At 38.1% G+C, this 27390-nt stretch overlaps 1 protein-coding gene across 1 annotated transcript in view; it reads right to left on the bottom strand.

Annotated features, from left to right (window-relative positions):
- NWD2 (NACHT and WD repeat domain containing 2) overlaps nucleotides 1-27298 on the bottom strand; it is a 52535-nt gene extending 25237 nt beyond the window's left edge. The window contains exons 1-3 of the mRNA XM_027643038.1: nucleotides 27015-27298; nucleotides 6050-6138; nucleotides 957-1073 (exon numbers count right to left, since the gene is read on the bottom strand). Coding sequence (XP_027498839.1) covers nucleotides 957-1073; nucleotides 6050-6138; nucleotides 27015-27165 — 357 coding nt within the window. The 5' untranslated portion in view covers nucleotides 27166-27298. The remainder of the gene's footprint in view (nucleotides 1-956; nucleotides 1074-6049; nucleotides 6139-27014) is intronic.
- Nucleotides 27299-27390: the final 92 nt, after the last annotated feature.

The following is a 27390-nucleotide window of genomic DNA, read 5'->3' as shown; positions in this document are numbered from 1 at the left end:
ATAACGAAGTGAGACAAGCAGGTGAATGAATGAGAGCCAGAGAGACCTCTTTAAGGGTGTGATAAAAGTACAGAATGACACATGCTACAGCTTGCTCTTTGTCTAATCTTTGGCATGGAGAGACGTGATCTCCAGCCTTCATAGCAGGCAGTGTTTTGTATCCCTTCCAACCCCAAGGGATTCTGTGGTTTCAGTTCACTAAATCTTTAACATTCTTCCTTTAAAAAAAATAATCAAGGACTTGCAGGTTTTTTTCAGAACTCTTCTCTGTCTTATCATGACAAGTCTAAGGATTACAGATCACTTAGCTACGTTTAGGTAGAAGAGGAGAAAAATACCTTTTCTAAATTATTTTCTTAGCAAATGTATTATAAAATTTGGAATAGCAAAGGCATGGCCTTAAGATTGTTTTGCCATGAAGTCTAACAAGGGACGATGGAGAGAACGATCAGTTGTATATCAGTATTTCACAGACTCAGTCTCCTCAGGTTGTCACTGACCTCCAGTCTTTTCACTTGCTAATACCTGATATCCTAACTTATTGTGAGTTTATGACCCAAAACAGCAAATGCTGATCAGAGCAGACAGTTCTTTGCTGCTGCTGGTTTTTTGTTGTCTTTTTAGGCCAGCCAATAGTGCATGTGTGAGAAGTACCAAGAATTAATTAATCGTGGCCTCCTTAAACAAGTTGTCCACAATTCTGTTGTGACAGTAGTACAGTCATACTCCTCTTGTTATGGAGACTGATCATAAAAGATCCTTCCTTCCCCTCCTCTAATACTGAGTAATCACTGTTAATCTACAAAGCTGTATAGCGAAACATTTGGATGCCGCATAGCAAGGAATATAAAATATTTTAGAAAGAAGAAAATCATGCATTTGTTACTGAATTATGTATGTTAGGATAGATAACATTATATTTTTTTTGTAAAGTAAAACATTATTTTTATACCCACAACAAAACATGGACCTGCAGAACTTTTCAAGCAGTCTTCTAACAGCTTCATACGAGTCTTTTGCAGCTCCGGACTGTCCCACTCATCTGCTTCAACTCCCCAGTATAAGTCTATGACCTGGAAAATAGTATGCAACATAGTTACTTATCATATGTTCTTGCTACTGATCAAATTAAAAATTACCTTTGTCAACATTCCATACACTGCTAAGCATTCCTCTGCAGTGTAGTAAAAACCAATGAGGTCTATATGCAGTCCTTACACAGACTGGCAGGGTTTTCTCAGGTTAATGACAATTCAAGACTCTCACTTTCCCTCCCAGATAGTCCCTCCTGGGACAGTATCTCATTTAATAGTCATATTTTTGTGCAGAGATTAGCATGACGAGATTTTGATTTGATGTAGTTTTTATTTGCTACTAGATTGCATATACCGGATAGGTAAGAATAATGATAAAAACGTTGAAAAAAATCCTAGCTCCATGAAAATTAATGGGAGTTTCATTGTGGATCACAGTTAAGACCATGACTTGACACCCTGTGTCACTTGTATCCACAGGATACAAACTCATCCTGTGAAGGTGGCTCAAAAGAAAGAATAGGTATTGTTCTATAATATTATACTTCCTTTGTTAGTTGATCCTTGTACTTTGGAAGCAGAGATTGTATAGATATAAAGTGGCAGACAGATTGCTGTCCAGACTTTTGTCTGTAGCTACTGACTCAGTTTTCTGATGCTAATTAGTTGGAAACAAACTCCTGGGAGAAACTGGAATATGGATGTTAAATTTATTTGAAGAAATTAAGTGATGAAATGTGATCTCACTACACATTTTAACTAAAAGGCTGAATTTTCACTCTGGGAAATTGAATTTAAAAGAATAGGGATCATATGTATGAGTTTGTTTTGGTACAAAAGTTATGGCATGTGCTACTACTCTTTTCATTTATGCTACTATTGATTCTTAACATCTTGTATATAACTTGAACAAAAACAATGAAGTCCAAATGGACAGTTTAAAAAAGCAATCAAAATTGTATTAAGACATGAATATATTACAATATTATTTATTGCCATATTGATTGTACTGTGGAAGCACTCTGATGTTTCTATAAGTAACGGAATCATAAAACTAGCTGTTGTCTACACAGAAGACCTAATATAAGAACTAATAATGACTTGATGTAAAAGTAATATTCATCAGTTTACAGCCGGTTAATCTTCTTGGAATTATAACAATAAATACCAAGGTTTAAGACCAAATCCTACACCTGTTTGTAATGTCACTGTCAACTGTCTTACTGGTTATTTCTACCAGAAAAGTTTGGGATGCTCTGTGTAATTTCACTGTCAACTGTCTTATTGGTTATTTCTGCCAGAAAAGTTTGGGATGCTCCTCAGTGTTTGCTGGAGCAGACACACTGTTGCTAAACATGAGAGGTAGTGTCTTGTGTGACTGATGATGAGTGAAAAAATCCAAGGTATGGAATGCATTGTAGCTTACACTGCCAAGAAAATACACTCGATATCTTTATCTTTTACAGAAACTGTGTTCCAAAATTTTGCTGGAACATGCATTTTCTATGGTACAAAACTGCCTTTCACACAGCCTTCCTATTTCCCTCATTTGCACTGATTTCTTTTTCTTTCTCTTTTAGTCTCAGTAGGAAAAATATGTTTCTTTCTTCCTCTTTCCTTTCTGTAATTTATCAATAAAACTTTATTATTGACCTTCACATTGAATTCATCTGTCTGAATTATTGTGCGGCTCAAGTTCTTCTGAAACATAAAGGCAATTTTTATTTTAATTAACTGTTCAGAAATCACATTAATTCTGTAAACTTGAAGAGGAAATTCCCTGCAGTACCAGATATTGTAGGGGCTCAGCAACTGCGTTCTGTGTGTTATTTTTATGGGGTAACACAATTTTGGCACATAGTATCTTAATGTGTTACAATTTTGCCCTGCAAAAGCAAATATTTTACCCATAAAACCTCTGAAGACACCAAGAAATTAAAAATTGAAGTCTCATCAGTTATTCTTTATACTAACTAAAACTAATAGGATTTACAAAATTAAAGAAATGGAACAAGGAGACAACTGTATCTGATTTTGAAGTATATTTTTACTTACATTTGAAAAAATGGTATGACAAAAATGCACTCTAACTTTCAGAAAGGCTGCCAAGGTGATACGACAACCAGTGCCCTGTGCAAGAGCTACTTGCACACAGTGGACTGACACCGGTCTAGTTCAATTCCACATTAGTCACCTAACAGTTTTTGTTCATAATTCAGTGTTTCATTTTGGTTACTTTAGCTTTTGTCCTACCAATCTTACAGTTTCACAGATTTTTCTGAGGAAATGAAATAATTTTATCTTTATCACTTCCAAGAGCTTAAAAAAGGCACTAAAAATTTTAATTCATGACAAATTCCACTTTCCTTCTAGCATATATATCTCCTGGTGAAAATTATTTGAAACAGTTAATTGTCCTGAAGAAGAAAAGAGTATGCTGCTAACTAACTATGGTTAATTATCTTCCCAAAATTTTCAATTACAAACACTTTCTTTAATCTCTCCATCCTCTCCTATAAAAATACTGTGTTTCAGGTCAAAACCACCATGCACTCTGGAAATCTTTTACTCAGATTGCTTGCTTTCTGTCTTCACCAATACCTATTTTTTCCAGAAATATTTTCTGATTCAATGAAAAGTCCATTGAGCAAACAAATTCATAGTATGATTGAATACAGTCAGTTATGCTTCCACACATATGGTGATTATATTCTCCCACCAAATTGATGATCACATGCTTTGCAACAACTAAAACACTTTTGAGTGCACCCAGATGACTCACTGAAAGCTGGAGTAATGCATGTACTCAAATGCATTTAATTTGGGTTATGATTTATCAAGTAGAGGGTGTCCTGAATAGTGCATTTTGGGGTAGTGACACACAAGGTAGTTCTTGTTTGGTCAGCAGAAGATTACATATCAGGATGAAAAGTTATGTGTTCTACTCTGTACTGAGAAATATAAATTTATCCCTTTATCTGAAAAGTACATAATACTTTACTGATGCCACTGCACTAAAACTGTAGTCTTGATTTTTCATGCTAACCTCAGAAACTCAGTTTATCAGGATTGGCATAGGCAAAAAAATTATGTTTTGCTAAAGTTTACCCCAGAGCCTCTTTCAAAAGGCTTTACTATTTTCCCTTGGCAATTTTTGTACATTCTCCTACTTTGCTTCCACAGAAATGTGATAGCTTTCTAGCTGCTTTCAGAACTATGTCAGTGGAGTTGTCTCTCAGACCTCATATCACATAAAGATGCTCCTGGTGTTGAAAGTATATAATAAAACAATTTGCTTCCATGAATATCAACTACAGTAAACTTAATTACTCGTCCCCTAGAGACCACATTACAATCTGTTTGAAGAAAGACATGCTTCCTCTCAGAAAGAACTCAGTGGATTACGATCTACTTCGAAGAGACATTTCCTTCCTGTCATTGAGATGTCTCCTCAAAGATGACTGAGAAATAAAGGGTTGATACTTTCCATGACTATCACATAGTAGTAATACGACAAAAATATTATTTAAATATCTTTTGCCATTCCTTTCATGTACTACTGCAGCTGGGACTTCCCAATCAGCTGATGAGCTAGGACCTTCAGATAAAATTCTTTTATAGCCATAATCAAAAATCACTCTGGAATTTACCACCATGCAGATTCAGCAACTTCACTGTGACTCAGGGAATTAAAACCAAATATCCTAATTTAAGAACTTGTTATTTTGATTAAAAACCAGCTGCATGTGCATCAGGAATAATACACTGGGAGGAACAGGATGTTGCATAAAAGGCATTAATTGTTTCCAAGTAAGCTACACTCTGGAGAGATGAGTTAGGGATGGGGTCACTAAGGATGTGAGGAAGGCTTGAGGATATATAGCCATAATTTTTGGAAAACAACATTTTTAGAACATTGTAAGCTTTATTTGTTTCTCTTAGCAGAGAGCCAGTTTCAAGCCTGCTGACATATAAGGGATTGTGAATTAGGATATAATTGATTTAAAGTACCAGTGACTTTAACAGTAATGCCAAATACACATGTTTTAAGTCAAATGCAACTGTCTTTATTACCAGTTGGCTCTTGCCAACGATGTGTATTGGTCTATGTCTCTCATAATACAAAGGAAAATATGAACTGACTGAAGCAATGGGAATGTTACAATTGACATTAAAGGAAGCAAATTCCATAGTATATAATCACAATAGAAATGTTCCATGTTCAATTCATTTTGGTAATCCAGTTTGTGTATTCATCTAGTTAAATTATTTTCCACATTACAGTGGAACTTAAGTATGGTTTCCAGAAGCACAACACTAATTCAGATGTAAGATTATTTCTTCTTCTATACTTTGAATATCTAAAATAGAGGTAGTTTCATTAAGTTTCTAAAGCTAGAGGCCATCAGTTTGTTGCCATATTATTTTTACTACCAACGCAATGTTGCATTGTAAAACTGTACATTTTCATCTATTCAGAATTTACCTCAAATCTGCTTGTAAAATAATTTAGGTATATCAAAGGCTGAGAGAGATAGGCCTGTTTAGCCTCTAAAAGAGATGAATGAGAGGGGATCTTATCCAAGTACACAGATATCTTAAAGGTAGGTGTCAAGAGGATGGAGCCAGGCTCTTCTTGGTGGTGCCAAGCAATTGGACAAGAGGCAACAGGCAGAAACTGATACACAGGAAATTCCACTTGTATATAAAGAAGAACTTCTTTCTGTGACGGTGACAGAGCACTGGAAGAGATTGCCCAGAGAGGTTGTGGAATCTCCTTCTTTGGAGATATTCAAACCCATCTGGATGCAATCCTGTACAACCTGCTTTAGCAGGGGGGTTGGACTAGATGACCTCCAGTGGCCCATTCCAACCCCAACCATTCTGCATGTGATTCTGTGAAATAAAGTTTTTGAAATTTTTTATTTTACCAGTGATATTTAAAAAGGTTATCTGTTCCAACTAGAGTTAATATCAGGAAAAACTAATGCAAGATTCAACACAACAAAACCTACCTGAAATTCCAGGCCATAGTTTTCCCTGCAGAATTCTCTCAGCTTAGGATACACATGTTCTCTTAGGGCGCTCCTTTCTGCTATTGTATCTGTATTGGGGAAAAGGATGTTATTAACAATATTTATATAAACTCTGTTCTTTTAGTCAGGCTTACAGATTTATCCCTTAAAAAAGAGCCCTTAACAAATACACACAGAGAGTGCTTTGGAAATCAAGTGATGGGATTTAATCCCCAAACTGTACATTGTACAAACACATGGAAGTGTTCGCATGTGCAACAACCCATGTAAAAACATGTGTTTGTATTTGGCAAAATTGTGCTTCATACATATCTTGTATTGCAGCCTATTTCAACACAATGAAGCTGAATTAATATTGTAATTCAGCAGTCAGAATTTCTTTATCAGTTTGACTTCTATTTAATTTTCAGAAAGGTGAATTTTACAAATAAGGAATACCATAGAACAAAGAGATATACCAAAGATGAAAGAGATCTCAATACTTAGAAATAAACTGATAACATGAATTAATTATATTGTTTCAAACACTATCACTTTCTTCACCCTCTTTAATACACTAGTATCTTAAAAACATTATTTATCATAAATAACATAATTTACAGGATCTTTTGGCCCAGGTGATTCCTCCTATAATACTAAATGCACAGTTCTGATATCACATTACTCTTACCATGCAAAATGACATGTTTTGATAATGAAGTACAATATGGCAATGACACCAAAATTTTTATTAAGTTCTGTCTAAATTAATCCAAACACATTTATGTAAAGCATATCACTCACACATACTGTCAAATGTGAAGTGAATTTGGTTAGTAATGAAATCTGGTGTAGCTAATAAATTTTGTTCTCTTTCACAACAAGATTAAGATATGTCATGGATTTTGCTAAATTGTAATCAGTGTCAACTGAGTTGAGATCAAAAAGGGATGGTACTGTTGCTAAGTTATTTTCAAAAATAAACCACAACTGTTGTAAACCCCTAGCTTTGAGTGCCATGTGATGAAAAATGAAGTGTTAACTTATGAATGATGAAGAATATCTGAAACAAAACAATAGATTAAAATTGATTTGACATTTCTCATATTGTTGCAAATGAGAGACGTATGCAAATCTAACAATGCTTTAGAGCCACAATCAGAGACACAGCTGATATATCTAAGTCAGAGGTCTGTTCATAGAATCATGGCCACATATTTATAATGGTTTTTATTTTGAAAAATTCTAGGAGATGGTGAAAACTGTAATTCGATTTATTACAACAATGTAATAATATCCTTCTTACTTTTTAAGTATATCTTTGAAATATTACACAAATGTGTGGGATAATTACCATTTATTTTCATAAACAGAAAGCAATCCAGAACACCTCCAGAGTATTATTTCTTGTGAAATTCTCAATAAGGTAAAAAAGGCTATACCACAAAGGCTGAAAAGTACAGTCAGGATTTTAATTCAATTTATCTGAATTACAGCAGTTCTTCCTTCACAAACTTTTGATGTAGAAAAAAGTCAAAGATGTAGTAGTTTCCATAAAATATCCTCTGTAAGTGCAAGAATTTAATATTATGTATTTGTGGCTTTATGTTTTAGAATGTACTAACCATGCTTATGTGTTCTGAAGACAATGGTCCAAGAAGCATTGTCAAGTCCTTCCTCCATCACAAGCTTTCTGTTGGACTGTCTGCATGCCACTCAAGGCAAGATTCTAAATCTGAAGTGCAGAGCTTTTCTAATCCAATTTGAACACTGCAAGTAAGAGCCCCTGCTCTGTGCTACACTTGGATGAGTGTGGCCTCACTTCCCCTCTTCTCACTTCCTCTCAGGAGGTTATTACACTCCTCTTCTTGACACTGAAGAGGCTGCACTAAGAGTGCTGTGCCCAGCACATCCAAATCAGCAGGATGGGGACAAAACTGGAGAGCCTACTGAGATAGAAGCCAAAAGCATGTGGCCTACAAGGAGAGATTGGGGGATTTGGTATGTTTAAACCAGTGAAGACTGTAAGAGGGGCCTAATCACAGCCTATAACTACTTCTAAGGCATTTACAAAGATGATGGAGCCAAGCTCTTTGTGCCAGCATCAGAGAGTACAACAAAAGCAACAGCAACATATTACAGCTTGGGAAGTTCAGGTTGGACACTAGGAGAAGCTACTGTGTCCTTGGAGTTCTTCAAGACTCAAATACACAAGTTCATGGCTGACCGAGTTTCTGTTGACAGCACTTCAAGAGGAAAGTTAGTCACAGAATCACAGAATATGCTGAGTTTGAAGGGACTCACAAGGATCATTGAGTCCAATTCCTGGCCCTTGTACAGTGCCTGGGAAGATTTTTGCTACTGTCTGGGCTAGTGGGAGCAAAACTGTAGAGTAAAATAGCTGGTGCCAAGGACATAATGTCCGTGACATATGTTCTTCCGGGGATTTTACTTTGGATTGAGCTCAACCCTTACAAAGATTTAGAGTGCATTAGGTGAGTTCCTGGAGTTATCTTCCTGTTTTTCATCTGAAAGGAACCCAATGCATGCACACCAAGACCACTCTGTGATGTGAGTCAAAGTATATTAGACAGTGATGATCAAGAGATTCACCTCATCTCCAGATCTGGATGAATACAGAAAACTCTATGAATATTTAGGAATGGGGTGAAAAAACCAGCATGCTCAGCCCAGAACTGCCTGTACATAAGGAAACTGTTTCCTTAGTACATAAGGAAACAGAAGGATGGATGGGTCTCTCTCTCCTTAGGATCCACAGTCATTAATTTTCTCTCATAGTTTAGTACCTAAGTCAACCTTTTCTTGTAGAATGTAGTATACAGCTAACAAGGTCAATTAGCTAGAGGGTTGCATGGTGCCAACACAGCAATATTATTTTGGCTCCAAAGCCACAATTTTTCTCAGTGCTATTTTAGAGTCACTTTACTGCACGGTGTTGCTGTACCTTGTGATAAAAGCTATCTGTGTAGTTGGCTTCATTTGAAATACTTCACTTTTTTTAACTTCACAGTAGCTGAGACCCTTAGATCAGTCAGTGATAGAAGACTATATATTCTATACTTTGCCTCAACAGAGGTTAATTTTGGCACGCAAGTCTGTGAAAACACAGTGTGTCATATCTTCATGATTAAGTAGAATAAACTGTTAAAACCAACTTGTAGTAACTTACTACTCACTTACTGAGGTAAACCAAAATGATTCATGCCTTTTTAAAGGGAAATCAATCATGACTACAACTTCATTATTGAGGAGGCAACAATGCAGAGTTATTATTTGCAGTTACTTAAATGCAACAGTACACTGAACAGTATTAATAGGGATCTAAAATAGGGTAAGGTGCAGGAACCAAAAGAAAAGGAAGTATTGAAAAAAAAAGCAGAATTTAAGAGGAAACATGATTAAATGATAAATGAAAAATATTTTGCCTGAGGTTTACAACAGATAAAACCATATTCTGCTACTTTCCTTATATGCCCATAGGATTTATACTGCAGAACCATGCTAGCTCTAGTTTTAGAACATGGTGCTGTTCCCCGAAGCATAATGTGTAGAGTCTTTTTAGAAAATGAAACAACACACTGCAAGAGTAGTGCTACATTTGTAATATCTTACAAATGAAATAGATAAAACATTCCTTCAACTAAAACTGTGTTCTAGATAAGACACTCAGCATACCCATCCTGTGTTTTTATTCCTACCTTCATTATGTAATGGAATTTGAGTCTGATGCTTATATTAAAAAATTTAAAAAATTCATGTATTTGTAATAGATTGTGAAACTTTAAGGAAACAGAAGTGCATATAGTTAAGATGAACTCTGGTAATTAGTATGGATGGCAGATAAACTGCTTTAATTAAATATAATCTAACTTGATTTAAAGTGACAGCAAATCTGTGAAGCTGGCAGTTCCTAACAACAAAAATGTCACACAGGCAAATTCCACCTTCCAGGCTGCTGCTGCAGATGAATGGATTAACTAAATTACATTCTTCTAGCAGCCAAAAAGAGACAGTAGTTGTGAGATGAGCTTTTTACACCTCCTAATGTTAATTGTGAAACTCAGAAATACAAATGATAGTCCACAATAAACTATGGGAATGAAATTACATCTGCAAAAACATAAGACAAAACTTAAAAAAACCACCAACTCTAAACTTCTTTCGAGTATTTAAATGAAACCAAAACCCAACAGTCCTGTGTAAGATAGTGACTTGCTGAACACACATCTTCCATACAAGAGTTAACTCTTGTTGCCTCCTAAGCCATTCCATAACCACACTGTCCTACCTGCCCCTACACTTTAAGCTGACTGAGAATGTCAGTGCAGGCCTCCTTCTCCTGATACTCCCCAGTGTAATGCTGAGGATGAACTGAATTAGTCACATATGCATCTACATCCTTTCTGCTGTCTGTTTAAACATGACTGTTTGTGTGCAGTGTGATTTCTGAAGGCTTGTAGCTCAGTCCAGTCAATGCCAGTTTCCATCAGAGTACGCCATGGCGCTGCTTCTCAGCATGAACTATTTCCATGCCAAAGTTTGACCTTCAAAACCTTCTGCTATTAAAGTCACTTCTTTTAACAGAGAAAGTACATTTTAAATTCTTGTGTTAGTAAACAGATGATATGTATTTACAAAGGGTTTTCAAACATTAATCTCTGGGATAAAATAAGTCATAGAACATAGCCTTGTTGAAGAAAATTTCAAAATGAATATGCAAATGAACTGAAAGAGTTATCACGTGCCTGATGGGAATTGCTCATTTTCAAGCACCAGTTATTCTATCCTAAGACCAAATATTTTATCTTCTTGCTGGTAGTTGTGCCAGCCACAGTGGTTGGGATGGCTGTTTTCACGTACATGGGCTGCAGTCACACAACTCTTACTCAATCTAGGCTTGATGCAGCTAAACAGCCTCATTCGCCTATCCTGTCTTGTGCAGGGGGTGCCCATGTGGGGACTATGAGCCCCACTTGATCACTTTCAAGGGAGCAGCACATTCAAGTTGACAGTCTGTTCACGGAAATGTAACCTGAGTAACCTTACCCGTGCATGACGCAAGCTAAGGCCCTCAAGCAGAGGAAAATCCTAAGCAGGGAGGGTGTTTGCCCTGCCACTGTTTGACTGACAGAGGAACACTGCATTATCCAGCTTGGGGGAGCCAGCAGAAAAATGTTGACTGACATAACAAGTTGAGGCAGGCAGCTGAACCTGAAAGAACTGAGGCAGAAAAAGAAGAAGAAGAAGAAGAAAAAAAGCTGCCCTTGCAGCTGTTCAAGGCACTGTAGAAATGAATGTCATATGGGGTCACAGAGCTGCCTACAGGTTTCATCTCCAGTTTGTCACCCAAGAAAGAGCAGCTCCTTGTATTCACAGCAAAAACAATTTCTGTATCACCCCCTCCATTGTTGGTGTTCTCGTGATTTGCAGTAGTGGGTCAGGACAGACACTTGCTGGGGGGTCTTCTCATCGCTTCTTTCAGCCTAATTCTCTGTTAGCATAGTGTCCTGCAAAAATTCACACCAGTATGTTTATTAACATGGGTCGAGCACAGAGGGTAATAGTGGTGACCTGTCATTTGTGGGGTTCCATAGGGCTCCATCTCAGGCCCTGTGCTCTTCCATATCTTCATAAATGACTTTGGATGCAGGACTGGAAGGGATACTAAGCAAGTTTGCAGATGATGCAAAACTGGGAGGAGCTGTTGACTCCCTCAAAGGTAGGGAGGCCCTGCAGAGAGACCTCAACAAATGAGAGGACTGGGCAATCACCAACCATATGAAGTTCAACAAGGGGAAGTGCTGGATTCTGCACCTGGGATGGGACCATCTGGGATGTTTGTACAGACTGAGGAATGAGATGCTGGAAAGCAGTACCTTAGAAAGGGACCCAAGGGTCCTGGTCAATGGCAAATTGAACATGAGTCAGCAGTGCCCTGGCAGCCAGGAGGGCCAACTGTGTCCTGAGGGGCATCAGGCAAAGCATCGCCAGCTGGGCAGGGAAGGGGATCGTCCTGCTCTGCTCTGCACTTGTACAGCTTCACCTTGAATATTGTGTGCAGTTTCAGGCACCACAATATGAGAAAGGTATTCATTCAGCTATTAGAGAATGTCCAAAGGAGGGCAATGAAGATGGTGAAGGGCTTTGAGGGGAAGCTGTATGAGGAGCAGCTGAGATTGCTTGGTCTGTTCAGCCTGGAGAAGAGGAGGAGACCTCACTGCAGTTACAATTTCGTTGTGAAGGGAAGAAGAGGGGCAGGCACTGATCTCTTCTCTGTGGTGACCAACAACAGGACCCAAGGGAATGGCAGAAGTTGTGTCAGAGGAGGTTTAGGTCAGATATTGGAAAAAAGTTCTTCACCCAGAGGGTGATTGGACACTGGAAGAGGCTCCCCAGGGAAGTGGTCACAGCATCAAGACTGACAGAATTCAAGAAGCGTCTGGATGATCCTCTCAGGCACATGGTGTGACTCTTGGGGATGGTCCTGTGCAGGGCTAAGGGTTGGACTCAATGATCCTTGTGGGCCCCTTCCAACTCAGCATATTCTGTGATAATGCTGGAGTCTCTTCTGCAACTATGGAAGCCCTGGATGAGCAGAGAAGTTCTGATCTAGTCCTGAATGCCTGTCCACTAAGATACCTAGCTATTTGCTTTCTCTAAGTATTGTAAATGCTTAGATTTGATGGAAGGGTAGGACAGATTCTTGCCATAGGATTTTTTAAAATGCATTGCAATATTAAAAAATGTGGATATTTTATAACCATTGTCTATTTAGTGCAGTGAGAATTTCTACACTTTAATTATCTAAGGTTAAAAATTACTTAGCAGCAGTACCAATTCAGGAAGTGGCTGCCAAGCCTCTTAATGCTAGTATGTTCTTGACTCATATGATTTTCAACTGAATTATTCCTTTTAAGCTGCCTTTTTTACTAATAATGCACAAGAGCATTGTGTATTACCTGTGCTACCAAAAACTTGGATTACTAGTAGGTAAAAAATGTCCCTAAATATTATAGAAACCTTGACTCTGAAAATAATACCATAATAATAAGTAATCTGCATTTCTATAGTGCCTTTCATCTGAGAATCGCAGAGTGCTTTGCAATGAGTTTGAATCATGTAGCAGGTAAGAAAGGGAAAAAAGACTTGAGCTCCCAAGTACCCTTGCCTTCCCAGAAAATGAACTCCATAGACACTGTCGGCTTTTTTTCCCTTGGAGTTTCACTGAATAGAGAGCATTAGAATAAACACTCAAAGCTTCCCAAGATGAGGTAGACTGGGAATGGGAACAGGTTGATCTCAGGATCACTTCTCCCAGTGTCCCCTCCCCAAACAACACTGCTAACTTTCACGTCTCTACTGGCTCTCTAGAAGGTAAATGAGAAACTGGACAGATTGAAGACCACTCATTAATTAAGCTAAACAACATAACTGACTGTAACCCTCCAAATAAATTCTGACTAGCAAAACACCGCACCATTACTGTGATGTACAATGTACACATCTGTGTGTCCTCACTCCGCCTCATGGTGGGAGCTCTTTTACAAGATGTGCAGAAAGTCTACGTGTCTCATTTCTTAAAAAAACATAAATACAACAGTGGACTGAGCATTTCAGCCCAGATGAATGGTTGTTTACCACGAAAGTCAGACGAAATAATGAAAAATAATATTAAAATAGTAAGGAATTCTGAGATGTGTCTCTCAATTGGGAAGAAACGACAGGATGTGACTACAAATTTGTGGTCTACACCAGAACATTTAATAAACAAAAGACATAACTATCTGAGGCAGGATTCAAAATTTAGGGTGTAATTTTAAGCCTAAAACTTCTAGTTGCATCAATTACCTCTTCTTTTTTAGCCCCAAATCAAACAATATCTGATTTAAAATGAGGCATAATTTTAAAACCTATTTCTCTGAAATGTTCCCTATTGTCAGTTCAGTAAGATGACAAATTTAAAACAAGGTATATACAATACACACACACAAACATATATAATACGTATTTTCTTTTAAAATTGTAATGTTTTTACAATTACAACAGCCAGATTTCACAGCGTCATCTTATAAAATACCCTGTATCTTGACTATTAATACGATTAACCGGTGCCACCTATTGGCCTAACAATAACACCCAAACAATTTAAAAAAAAAAGAGTTGACTAGTAAAATCAGAGGGGTCAAGACCCATGTTAAAATACAGAACTTGGGGGAAACATCAGTATTGAAATAATATGACAGAAGGGAAAAGTGGTTCCTGTATTCAAATATCAAGCTTTAAATTTTCATTATTTGCATGATTGTCTTCTCGATTTAAAGCAAATGTTGGTTTCTGAGAGTTCTATTATGCGTGCAGTATGCTTACATGAAAAAATTTTGGAGACTGATCCAAAAGTCTGTGAAGTTAATGGAAAGATCTGCTAATCTCAGCAGATTTTAAATCAAGTTCTGTATTAGTGGCACATATTGAAACCCCTACCTTTTGATCCTTACTGACTTCCACAGAGTTTAGGTGAAATCCTTCAATCCACAAATAAATCAATCAATAAATAAACAGTATGGACACATTAAATCTAGTGGTTATGGTGTAGGTGAAGACTGAAGCAGAATTTTATCTCATAATGTGTCCTAATTAACTAACCTTTGGGAACACAGCACCCTTACAGGTAGGTGTTCTAAAATAAAAGAAGATTTAGGTTGACCTGGAATCCTTTCCCAATCCTGCAAATGGTCCCTAGACTGCAGCTAGCGTACCTAGGCATCCTTGTGTCCCTTGACTGTAGTTTGTGGCAAACACTGCAAATGGAAATGCATCTGTGTGCAAATGGCAAGCAACAGCAGGAGCTTTAGTGGCACCATGGGCTGAAGGCAGAATCTCTAAAGGGAGAGAATTTTGCACTCTGCAAACTGCACAAGTGGAAGAATGCAACAAAGTCTAATTCTTTCAGCTAATAAAGCAAGCTAGGAAAAGCTCCTGGAAACATGACAATTTGCAAACAATTGCTGTCATACAATTAAATGATGTGACAGGAGGAACTGAAGACACAGCACATCTAGAAACACCAAATTTAAGTCTGAAAATTATCTCTGCAGAACACCAAAGCTTATTACAACTAAGCACTGGAAAACAACAAGGCCTGCAAGGACAAGAATTTGCCACTATGATCAAACTTAATATGAAAGAAAAACTTCTTGTGAAATCTGAAGGAGGAATTCTGAATGAGCTGTGCAAAAATGAATAACAGAAAACAGAAAAAGGGTCAGTGCAGTAACAAAGTTATGTGCAAAAATCCTACTAATTTATTATGAGGTGTCAACTCACACTTCAAAAAATTATGGCATTTCCTAGAAAGCAGAAAAATAGGCTGTACAACAATGGAAAATACTTTTAACACTTCAGTTTTGTGTAATGCAGTAGTTATACTACTCTTCTCCTGACATCCCTAGAGTAAACAACCAGGATATGTTACTAAAGCACTTGAGGTAACAAGGCTGTGGCAATCAATAAAGCAAAGGGATGTCACAGACATGTGGTCTCCTAACAAGTTGCTGATTCAAGTGCTGGAAGTGAATGAAGTAGTATGTTGTAGGCTTTGAGAAGGCATAAAGCAGAGGTGAGCCACAAAAAACCACGAGAAAGCCAGTCTCATAAAAGTACACATGTATTTCACAATACAGTCCAGTGGAGGCCTATTAAATACACCTCATTCTGAAGAAATTCCAATAAACACTCCCATGTGACTTCGCATCTGGCAGTGCCGCAAAACTGTGGAAGAGCTCTGCAAGCACTGTTGGCTCCCCAGTAAAGTTGCCCTTCCCTTCTCTAGATGTTCTACTTAAGTTCACAAGCCACAAAGTTCTAATTCAGGTGGTATTCCTCCTTAAGCTTGCTGGAATATAGCCACAGTTTGAGTCACTTCAAAACTGCTGGTCAGTTGGGCCAGCTGGAAAAGCATGACTGATAAATGCAGCCTACTCTATGGGCTTCAAGTGAAAGATTTCAAGACTTTTATGCCAGAAAATGAAAAAAGTCTTGAACTTGACCCTTTTGGGTGTACAGAGATGCCCACAGAAGTGAGACGTGCTGCTTGCTATCAGTGCATTAAGTTTGCATCAATACAGTAGGAGTTTTCATTGAAACAGATTATTTTTTCTTGATGCTAAATGGAGAGTACTATTGAATAACATCACTGTACAGTCAGAGTAGCTCTTGGCTGCTGTAGAAACTGTTATCAAAGATGGAGACATTAAATGACAACCCTAGCAAAGGAGAGCAGCTGCAAGAGGGCATTAAGCCCAGAACAATGAGGCTACATGAGGGAGGGATGCCAGAAACTGAACTACATCTTGCCTAAAGAAGAGAATCTCAACTGATTTCTTTACAGGTCTACTTCACATCCTGACAGACAATTTCTGCTTAGCTATTACCACCCACTTACAGGCCCTGTGGTACAACAGTTCATAAAACTGAGAATTCCAGGTAGGGTCTGTGCTAAAACTCACTGAATGTGGCCAAATAATTCACAAAACTGGCTTGTTTTGATGCTTTATGTAATATCTGAGAGGCAAACAGTGATTGACATGTAAAGGAATAGAGATTTATCATATCTCTGTTCTCCCTTACCCTTCCCAATTCTAATGATTCATCTAAGCATTATTTTTAGTGACGATTATATAATCCAGTTGAAAAGGCCATTTTTAATAAATTCTAAAATGTATCTGTTTTTATCAGTCAAATATTTTTCTGATGCCTTGATATTACTAGGTAGTGTTTTCTTGCTCCAGGTTTTATTTATTTCTCCTGCTTGCTAATCACATTTTGTTGATTATATGTAAAGGTAACAGTAATTTGCAGTTTAACAATCTTGGGGAGTTAGCAATTGAAAAAGAACAACACATGTTCTAGTCTCTTGCTTCATTTGAGACACAGATGTAGTTGAAACAAGTAAGTTTAATTTCTCACAAATATCTTTCACAAGTGCGATACAGAAAATAATATTTAAAGACCTTCCAGAACTGGCATACCAATTTAATCAATTGGTGACTGAACTACAGGCTGCCTCCCAGATTAGTGCTTTCAAATTACTTTGGTCATCTTCCCCAACTCTTTGCTCTTATTTTCATGATAATAATACCAATGACAATACCTTTAAAGGAGGATAAAGACCTTTTATGATGCTATACTCTCAGTGGAAGTGTAGAAGATGACTGAAAGTGTGGACTTGACTTTATTTCCATTTCTTGCATTGCCAGACACTATCAGTCTTTAAAAGTGCCTGCAAAGTTATTTGTTCCTTGGCCACATAGATAAAAAGTCATCTTTTGCCTTCCACACCTATATGTGGTTAAACACAACTGAATCCATAACTGGGATCTAATCTGTTTTATTTGAAATTACTCTGAATTTACAGAATGACTATGAGGAGCTGACTGTGGCATTAACATTGGAACAATATACCACCAATGGAATCGCCTAATAGAATTATATAGTATTATACATGGTTGATTATAGAAAGTGTAAAATAGAACATTTTTAATTAAAACAGGTGGAGTGTAAGGAGATAATTTGCATTTTTATCTCTGTTTTCTAAAAACAGGAAGGAATAAACAATGACCTGTGTCTTTTGAAATTTTAAATTCACTGACTGATATTAAACAAATCTTACTGATAAATCACCAGGTAAATATGAGAAATCCTGTAAATGAGTCTCCTCCTTCCACTCATAAATAAACCACCAAAGAAAAAGATGTAACATGAGCTGTAACATTAAACATTTCATAAATGCCTCATTTCCAGAAAAGCTTCACCTGAAACCAGCAGATCACTGGCAGGACATACATCCATGGTAAAATAATCTTTATGGGCATTTATTGCTGTATATAATCTACCTTTTGCATGAACGCACAGATGGAGTTCCTGACGTGGTAAAAGGACGAGGAGGCAGAAACTGGATTTGAGAAATTTATGAATAATTCCATACACAGAAAGTTACTGAAACTCATTCTAAGCAAGGAAATTTTTAGGAAATTTTTTATTTTTGGTCCTTTGTATTGACTAATGAGCTTATTGTGTGTCTATGTATGCTGCTGTAAGCACTACTCTAGGGCTATGGAAGACACACCACAGCACTATGCTGTACAGTCTGCTTTCCTGGGTATTTTCTTGACCGGTTTGGAGACGGGTCATGAAGAGCTAAATAATCTGTCAGGAATGGCACACATATGTTTGCTCCTGCTTCAGGCAGGTGGACAGATATGAAGGCCTCAAGAGGTCCCTTACAGCCTCCTGGTCTGTGATTTGCACAACAATAAATGACTAATTAAATAGCGGTCTAAGGTCCCTTGGACCTCTGTTATGGCCACACATACCTGCTTTAAATGGCACATCATATAACTCACCAGCACTCATTCTGCTAACCACAGATTGATTAATTCATTATTCCATGTTGTAAATGGCTTGCATTTCAAAGTAAATCATCATCCAAAATTGCTAGTGTCTTGATGCACCTAATTAGGGATCACATAAACAGAAATGCTTCAATAACTTGCTTCAAGAGCATTGCATAATTCTTCATCACTTTTAAATGTAATACAATACATATATAGGTAAATCAAGACCATAATCTAACAATAATATGATTCTATAATTTTAATAGTATTTTCTAGTAACCACTCCTAAAAAGATCAACACTTACTGCTCACTACTATTTGAGTGATCAGAAATATTATGAGAAGAAAAATGAAGGAGAAAAATAGGAATTTTCTTCTGAACATATTACTTTGCCTTGTCAGAACGGCACAAGCTATGAATCTAGCCACCAGGACTATTTAACAAAACACTTTCCCTCTGATCTTCTTTTCTAGAATTTGTAGGGCCTTTATTAAACAACAGTATGTACAAAACTTAAAAATATTAGGTCCTTCATTTCAAGAAAATCACTTATAAAGTGGTCATATGTGATTAATGTTATGTTTAATTATGACAGTAAAGCAAGATCCTCTAGATGTGTCATGCTGGCATAGTTAGGTGTGGACAATTCTCGATAATAAAATAACCCTTAGATTAGAGTCCTGCATGCCACACTGGATTCCTTTAGATTAGACTCCATACTTTAGGTTCCTTAGATTATAAAACACTGTCATTTCCTTATTTATTTCTCATTATGGCTTCATTTTAATAATCCCATAGAAATAAGGACATTCAGGTACCTAGACCTTCACAGTTAAGCTCTCTATATACAGATAGACAAAAATGGATCATCACAGTGATGGTTTTGGATAAAGTTATTCTTTCAGGGAGATCTGCTTTTAGGTACCCTTTCTCCATAGATATTTCCACTTTTGGTTTTTGAGATCTCTTCTTTGGCTAAATACACATAGTCTTGTTCATAAAGAATTCCCACTGAAGTTCACAGGATCAGGCTTTTCACTGGGCAATAATCTACCTCAAGATTTGGAAAGGTTGCTACAAGTGCCAAAAATACTGACTAACTAGTAAAGCAACTAGACAAATTCATGGAAGCAAAGGACTTCACAGGTTTATTAAGCACAAAGAGATAATCTTCATCATTTTATTGTGATTTATTATTCTTTCATCATACATCTGACATTGCTAGGGTCAAAGGAGGAGTATTGGGCTCCTTTGGTCTAACTCACTAAGTCTGATCTTATTGCATTTGCTTCTCATTTATCTTGTATGTAATAGCTGACGTGCATAACTCTGTAAGTATGGATAACTCCTCTCATCTTATAACCATCACATGGTTATTCAATAGCTTTCAATCATTTAAAAGTAATCTTAATACAAGATCTTAAACTCTGAAACTATTTTCTTTACATTCATATTTTGTACAAGAGTGACTGTAGCTGCTCAGGCACAAGTGTCCTGTCTCCAACAGCGGGCGATAGCAGCTGCTTATAGAGGGAGTTTAAGACCTGTTTAGAGATAGAGCAGGCATTTAATTATGGTGGTCATGAGACCAGAGTTGCATATGTTCCTTGCCCAGCACAGCAGCATGCACATGACACTCTGCGCTGACTCGGGCCTTCCTACTCTTTACCTTACTACACCACTTGTTTTCAGCTACCTGTGATTGAGCCCTACTCCCCTTTTGACTAAAGATTTTGTAAGTAAAAACCTTTTTTCTCTGATACAACCCTTATATTAACAGGAGTAGTGTCAGGCCAGTGGAGTTATTTTAGAGTAGCATTGACACAACCATTATTAAATTGGGTTCTCTAATTCTGTCTATTATTATCCTTCCTTAATTAAAATTCCAGTAAGGGGATAAAGCAGTTGCTTTGAACAGCACTGCCTATATTAAAAACTGCCAGATTACTCTGTATTTCATACACGTGACTATCTATAATATTATATTTATAGCTACCACCTTCAATATATTAAAACCTTAAATTACTGGTAGCTAAATATTACTAATGCATTATTTCTGCAGCCTGAAAGAATATGTCATCACAAAATACTCTTTCAGTAGATGAAAATGCAAAGAAATTTCAACTGTTTCAGATGAAAAGAATTGCCACGCAGGCACTGCCCTCATATTTTGGATTAGAAGTTTAGTAACTTCTTGATCTGAAATTTTCTTTATGTGATATATATTTTAAAATTCTCCAAACAAAATTTGAAGTATAATGTGAGATTTTCCCTTGCGTGTTCACAACTCTGTGGATACAGGCCCACATAGTCATGTATGTAAGTTTCTTAAGAGGAATTATTTTGCCGCATATGCTCGAAATAAGAGATAAGACGCCGAGTCAGGTACCCTTTGTACCGCACTGCTCTTAGTGATTACACAAATCCCGCCACTGAATACACGTGGCCTCCTTGAAACAGTGTTGCAAATCCTCTTTAATTTTCTGCACAGCAGAGTGTTGCTCAGCTGAGAGGTCACCCCGCTGCCCTTGATCAGGCAGGAAAGAAGCTCCCCTCTGTTGATAGGGGACGGCACCAGAATGCTGCCTGCACGGTGCTGCCTCTCATTTCAAAGGTCTCATACCTTGCTGAGGGAACGATTCACAATATGGACCTGATTCAATACTGCTGCTGTCCATCATCTAACATATTATTTGAGAAATTAATATCACATGGAATTTGCACACTTGTTTCACTGTCCCTCACTGTATTTAGAAACTGTGTCAAGTGTACAGGGGCAAGAAGCTCCTCTTTGTCACCCAAAGAAAGCCACTTCCCCCAAGAATGAGGCACTCTCCAGTGTCCTATGTACATCCTGACTACTAGGTATTTCTAGGTTTTTTAAAAAAGGATGCATGCATATACATATATATGTTTGTATATATACATACACTACAATATATGGAGCCAGTCTAGCACATGCAGCTACATCTGAAGAAAAACAGTATTTGCCAAGTTAGAAAGAAAAAAACCCCAAATTGTAGGTTCTGCTTTGTTTTAATACTATTTCTTCAGTTCTAAGAAAAAGCAGTCATAGAAACTAAGCTGCAGGTGCATACAACCCTGAATGTTTACAGGTTTACCTGTGGATAAAAATCTAAATTCCTCTGTAAAGCTTTTGCTTTTACAATAGCATTCAACAAAACCTAGGCTGTTCTTCAGTAACGCCAGAAGTACAACCTTGAGTGTTGCCCTTTGAACATAAATACTGAGTCCGCACAAGAGAACTGAGAACTAACAGCAAGTTTGAATATAGTCTCTGACAGCGTGGCTTGAGTTTCACACATTCATTTATACAATTTTACAGTTTATAATTTTATATAATTTGTGTATATGTGTGCATATGTTTGTATAGGCACTGTAGACACATAAAATTATAGAAAATTACAATCTTAACATTTTAAATATTAAAAAACAATGGTCGTGTGGTTAAAAAATTTAAGTGCTTTTTAAAAAAGTAGATAGTGTGAATATCTAATCCAAAGTTTTGGAGCTTATAACTCCAGGTGTTGCTTAGCAGGAAGGTGACTGGATTTCAGGTAATTTTGCTTATTTCTAAATATCAAGAAGAAACCACAAAACCAACAAACTACATAGCTTCCTCTTTTGCTAAAAAAAACCCCACTCCATATATCTGGATCACAGTCTCATCCCCAGATGCACATTCTACCTTTTGAGTACATGAATGAACAATTTTGTTGAAAATTAAGCAAAAGTTCTCAATGTTTCCACTTGAAACATTTGGTACATTTAGAGCAAATCCTTAGCCCAGTCCACAGGCTTCATAAGCAAAGGACCCACATGAAGAATAGGGGAACATGAAGAGCAGGTTTTTTTCATACAGATTATCAACAGTTTTTCAAGTTTATCTGCTTGACAGAATACACTTCAATCCAATTAATTCTTCACCCTAGCCCAAAACAGTACTTTCTCCTAACAGGAACAAAGGCTTGAGGACCTCCTTAAAAGAAAAACATCTTGTACTGGTTCTGCTTGAGGTCTACTCGCTCTGACTTGCAAAAAAAGTTAAAACCTACATGAGACTCGGTCATACAGTCTAAGGAGAGTCGGATCTTGCTTTCTGCTGAACCACACCAACAGCAGATTTGTTCCACAGCACAAGACAAAGAGAAACCTTCACACAGAGACAGAAGTGCTGAAAATGGTAGGTTTCTTTCCAACTTAACAAACTGTTGGTAACTCTAACTTCAGGGCCTCCTGAAATAAGACGCATTTCAAATTAAGGTCCATACCAAACTTGGGTACTTGAACCATGTTTCTCCCCCAAACTCTGAGATACTTTATCTCTAAAACTACTGAACTGCTTTGATTTTAAACACTACTGTGATGTGCGTCACACAAAACCATAAATAGGTACAAAATTAGGTAACCAGAACTAACACTTAGCATAAAAAAAGTCCTGGAGTTATTTGTCTCCACATCTCTGCAACACCTCCTTTGCAATTTCATACACTCGAACATCTGTGGTTTTCTTTAGCTAACGAATAAATTCCACTCAGATTATATAAAATTGTCTTTATAAAAAGACACGTAATGTATCCAAGTAGGGACATCATATGGTATTTTGGGCCTGGTCAGAATGGACTGTCATTAACTAAGTATTATTCTGACTTTTGAATATTTTCCCTCATTACCATTTCCTCAATTATATATTTTATTTAAAGGTAAAAAATTTCAGGTAAAAATAATATAATAGACATGGAACATACTGAGAATGCAAGATTATACCTTTCTCTTATCACATATGACAATAACCTTGTAATTAAAACAATCATAACTCTTCAACTGTTATGAGTTATCCACCATCATGTTCTAAACTACATGCACTAAACTGCAAATTCACATAACTTTTTTTGTTTCACATGTACATCAACATGGATAAAAATACATGTAATTCCTGAAAAGGAATTATAACAATAGGTCCAAATAAAAAGATTGGACCCATTTCCACAATCATTATTTAATCTTTTTTTATTCAGCAAAACTAACTGCTGGTGAGAATTTTGTTTTATGTATCATGAGAAAATATGTAAATGGGCATCAAACATTTGTACTTTATTAGAGTCAAGTGTTTTTCAAATTAATACAATGTTCTGGATGATGCATGCCAATGGACATAAACTAAGGTGAAAAACTGAATAATAAATCAAGAAAACACAAAGTCATTCAATAGCGTAAGACAAGGAAATTTCACTCCGGCAATTTATGAGGAAGCTAGTGAAGTTCCAGCTCTACAGGTTAGTTTTATGCTGTGCTTTTACAATGAGGTCATTGAAGTGACGGTAATATCAGTAATATCTTCTGTTAGAATAAGATTTTCATTTTACATTTCTACATAGGACTTCATATGTTAGATTGTTAATTGTGCCAAAACTGGTAGCCGGTTTTATGGTTTTGAAAAATGGGTACAGGAGGCACAGAAACCATGAAGAATTAAAAAGGGCACTTAAAACAAAGCTTGTTCATGAACTCATCACAATTGTTTCTGTTTGTACAACAGAAATGTTTTAATAGGCTAAAAAATGGCTAAAAATATCAACTGTCAAAATCCAGTAAAAGCAATCTGGTGTTGGAACTTAGGAAGTATGTAGAGGTGCTGCACAGAGGAAACTGTGCAGTATGTAACTGAAATAATGGATGGAAAAGGGATCATCCTTACCGTGTGAAGTGATAGGTGCAACCCCGTTTACACTTTGAGATAAGGCTGGCTAACACCACATATGTCAGAACACACTCAAATGCTATATAAAGGCATTATCATCCTGTCTTTAGTGGAACCACCTGTGTGTGGGATTTGGCTTTACGCACATCCCTTATTAGTGAATTCATTTGTTTCTACTAAATTACTAAGGCATCTTCAGAAATAAAACTTAAAGAGCTTAACTAATCATGGCAATAACAAGACTTTAAGTCAAACTAGCAAAGGTCTAATTTCCCCACTTTCAGAAGAACCAACAGGATCTAAAATTATCAGTTTGGGCTGCACTTTCTGATTCACTGTATTTCACTTTCAAGACAAACTTCTAACTCCAGTTAAGGCACCTGTTTCAACCAGAGCTTGTAATATTGCTTATATCACCACATAACTTCTTCAAATAGTGAACTGTGCAACTCAAATAATTTTCTCTTTGAAGTGTTGACAGGAATCATTGGAATGCTCTGAACCTATAAAGGGTCGATATCACAGCTCCATATAACTGGACCATATGGAAGTTTATACTTGTTGTATTTCATATGAAGTATATGTTAATGTATAGTTCATATGAACTGTATAGGCATCTATACAGGCACTCTTGAGTAGCAGAGAAACTGTCATTAACCGACTGCTCTTACAATTCACAGTTTTCTACATGGAATAGTAAATTACAAACTTATTACAATCAAATGAATATGACTTACTTTCCTTATCACTTTGAAACAATAAAAATATCTTAAGAAAACCAATAGTTTAAAGTAAAATCTTCAACTTCTCCTAGCCAAAATGCATATTCCAAATATGGCTGATTGCTTGTATCTACTGAAATGTGAAAACAGGTTTATTTGTATCTAAATAATAAAGCAACTTCCATGTTTCTAAAGATCCAGGCATTTTCATTATATGAAGATGGATTAACCAATATCAACAATTTAAGCAAGACAATACTGTTAACTACAGTTTCATTAATCTACAAAATTTCCTCTAGAAAACAAGACTGCAAATGGAAGCAATTTTGCTCCTGCTACCCATGCTCGCTGTCTCCACTTGTTGTTCAATTTTTAGGGATTTCTGTTGAAGAAATTTTTCAAATAACCACTTCCTAGTTGCATAATAAAACCAGAATATATTTCAAGTCATACTAAAGTATTTTTGCAAAGAACAGACCAGACACTGATTACCAGAGTTCTCCCATATACACTTATTAAACTGAAATAATTCAAGAAAACTAGTTTTAGGTTTGTACACTTTCAGTGGTAGATAAAGTTTTCTTGTGACTGCTAGTAGGATTAATCCCTAAGTTTCTCTGACACCACAGTTCAAGTCTATCTCTGGGAGTCTGGGGACTCACTGTCCTTTTCAGGGATGATCTGCATCAAGAAAAACAGGTATAAACTGTACTGATATGCTGAAAATTAACAAGAGGCCTTGGTCATGCAAATATACATTGTAGTTTGGGGCTTGAATGTAATATCTTCTAAAAATCCACAATAGTTTTCTTTCTGAGCCAAATAAACTTTTTTTTCCAGTAATCACTATTTATATATTTCTTTGCTAAAATGGCAACAATAAACTGCAAACATCTTCATGCCCTCCCTTAAGAATATCATCTTTTTAAACAAACAGGGATGTTGAATATCAGAGCTGAGAGTTTCCTTGTGTCAAAAGCAAGAAGCGCTGGAGGTGTGGAAATTCTTCAGAGCAGCACTATGCACATTTTTTTTGCTTGTGAGCACTATTTCTCATAGTCCTGTAAGTACTGGTGCCAAGACAATTTTCACTTAAAAATTCAAACTGTTTTGTTATTTCAGGCATGATTTTCAGATCTCTGATGTTTGCATAAAAGGTGACAGTATTGTTGATTTAGAAGCGTTGGGGGGGAAGGCGGTGGGTGGTGGTGTGAAAGATAATCGTGAATACAGCGGGCTCATTTTTTACAGACAAGAAACGTCATAAGTGTGAATGCCTAATTTATTATTTCCGTGCTTCAAGTGGGAATATGCTTCAGCAACTCCAATCTTACAAGTGGGAATGACACCTCCTGAATGTATGCAAATTCCTCGAATCAAAGGGTAATTTAAAAAATAGGCTTTAAGTAGCAGGATGCCTAATTAACTCAGATACCGGGTATGCGACCCCGACTTTAAGCAGCTAAAACTGCAGATTTCAGTGAATGCTTCCTTGGAAGCGGAGTATAGCCGGGATCAAAGGATCACATTAGCTGTAGCCTCAGCCGGCTGAGACCTGCTTTCATTGTGCTGTTAAATCAATCGGAAACTCTAATCAGACTCCCCAGGAGAACTCTTCAATACATCCCCCCTGAAAAGCCTCCCCTTCTCTAGAAGGCAGCCCGTTTCCATGTCCCTGGTCCTCCCCCGTGTCCTACAGTTCCGACAGCGCAAAAATGAGAGGACATGCCGCGCACCGATGCCTTTCGGGCGTGTCATTTACGGACATAAAACTTCAGGAGCGGAGTACACGGGCGCCTCCGAACCCGAACACCTACATCCCCCACACGGCAGGGACAGCCGCGCCCAGCGCGCCCGCCCCACACTCGCGCGGCCGCCGCGCCCCGCACCGCCCGCCCCCGACCCGTCCCGTCCCGTCCCGTCCCACCGCCCCACACCGCGCCCTGGCGCCCCTCGGGGCTGGCTGCGGAGAGGGGCAGGAGTCGGGCTCGCCCACGCTGCGGCCCCTGAGCGAGGGTGCCCGGGAGCCGCGGCCGCGCCCGGGGAGCGGTTCGGGCGCTGCGGGCGGCAGGGGGAGCTGCGGGGCGGGCGCGGCGGCCGCGGTTACCTTCGGGGTTGGCGCTGATGAAGACGCGGACGCTCCTGCCGCTCGGCGCCAGGTGGGACGGCAGCGCCGAGAGGTTGCCGGAGAACGCCGCCCGCCGCAGCGCCGCGTCCCGCGGGCAGGCCAGCCTGCCGCCCGCCCCGGCCGGCCACATCCCGCCGCGCTGCAGGGCGAGGCGCTGGCTTAGGGCAGCCCCCGCACCGCCGCGGCGGCGCCAGCGGCTCCTGCTCCCGGCTGGCCGGCAGCGGCCATACGGATCCTCCGGCTGCCCGGGGCCGCCGCCTGCCTGCGCGGCGGCGGCGGCGGGGCTGGGGCTGTGGCCGGGGCTGTAGTCGCCGCCCGGCGACGGAGTGCGGGGGCAGCGGGGAGACGAGGCGCC

This window comes from Corapipo altera, unplaced genomic scaffold (assembly GCF_003945725.1).
Source record: "Corapipo altera isolate COAL_440 unplaced genomic scaffold, ASM394572v1 22, whole genome shotgun sequence".
Taxonomy (NCBI): Eukaryota; Metazoa; Chordata; class Aves; order Passeriformes; family Pipridae; genus Corapipo; species Corapipo altera.
Note: the sequence above shows the minus strand (reverse complement) of the source record. Positions and strands in the feature narration are given on the sequence as shown.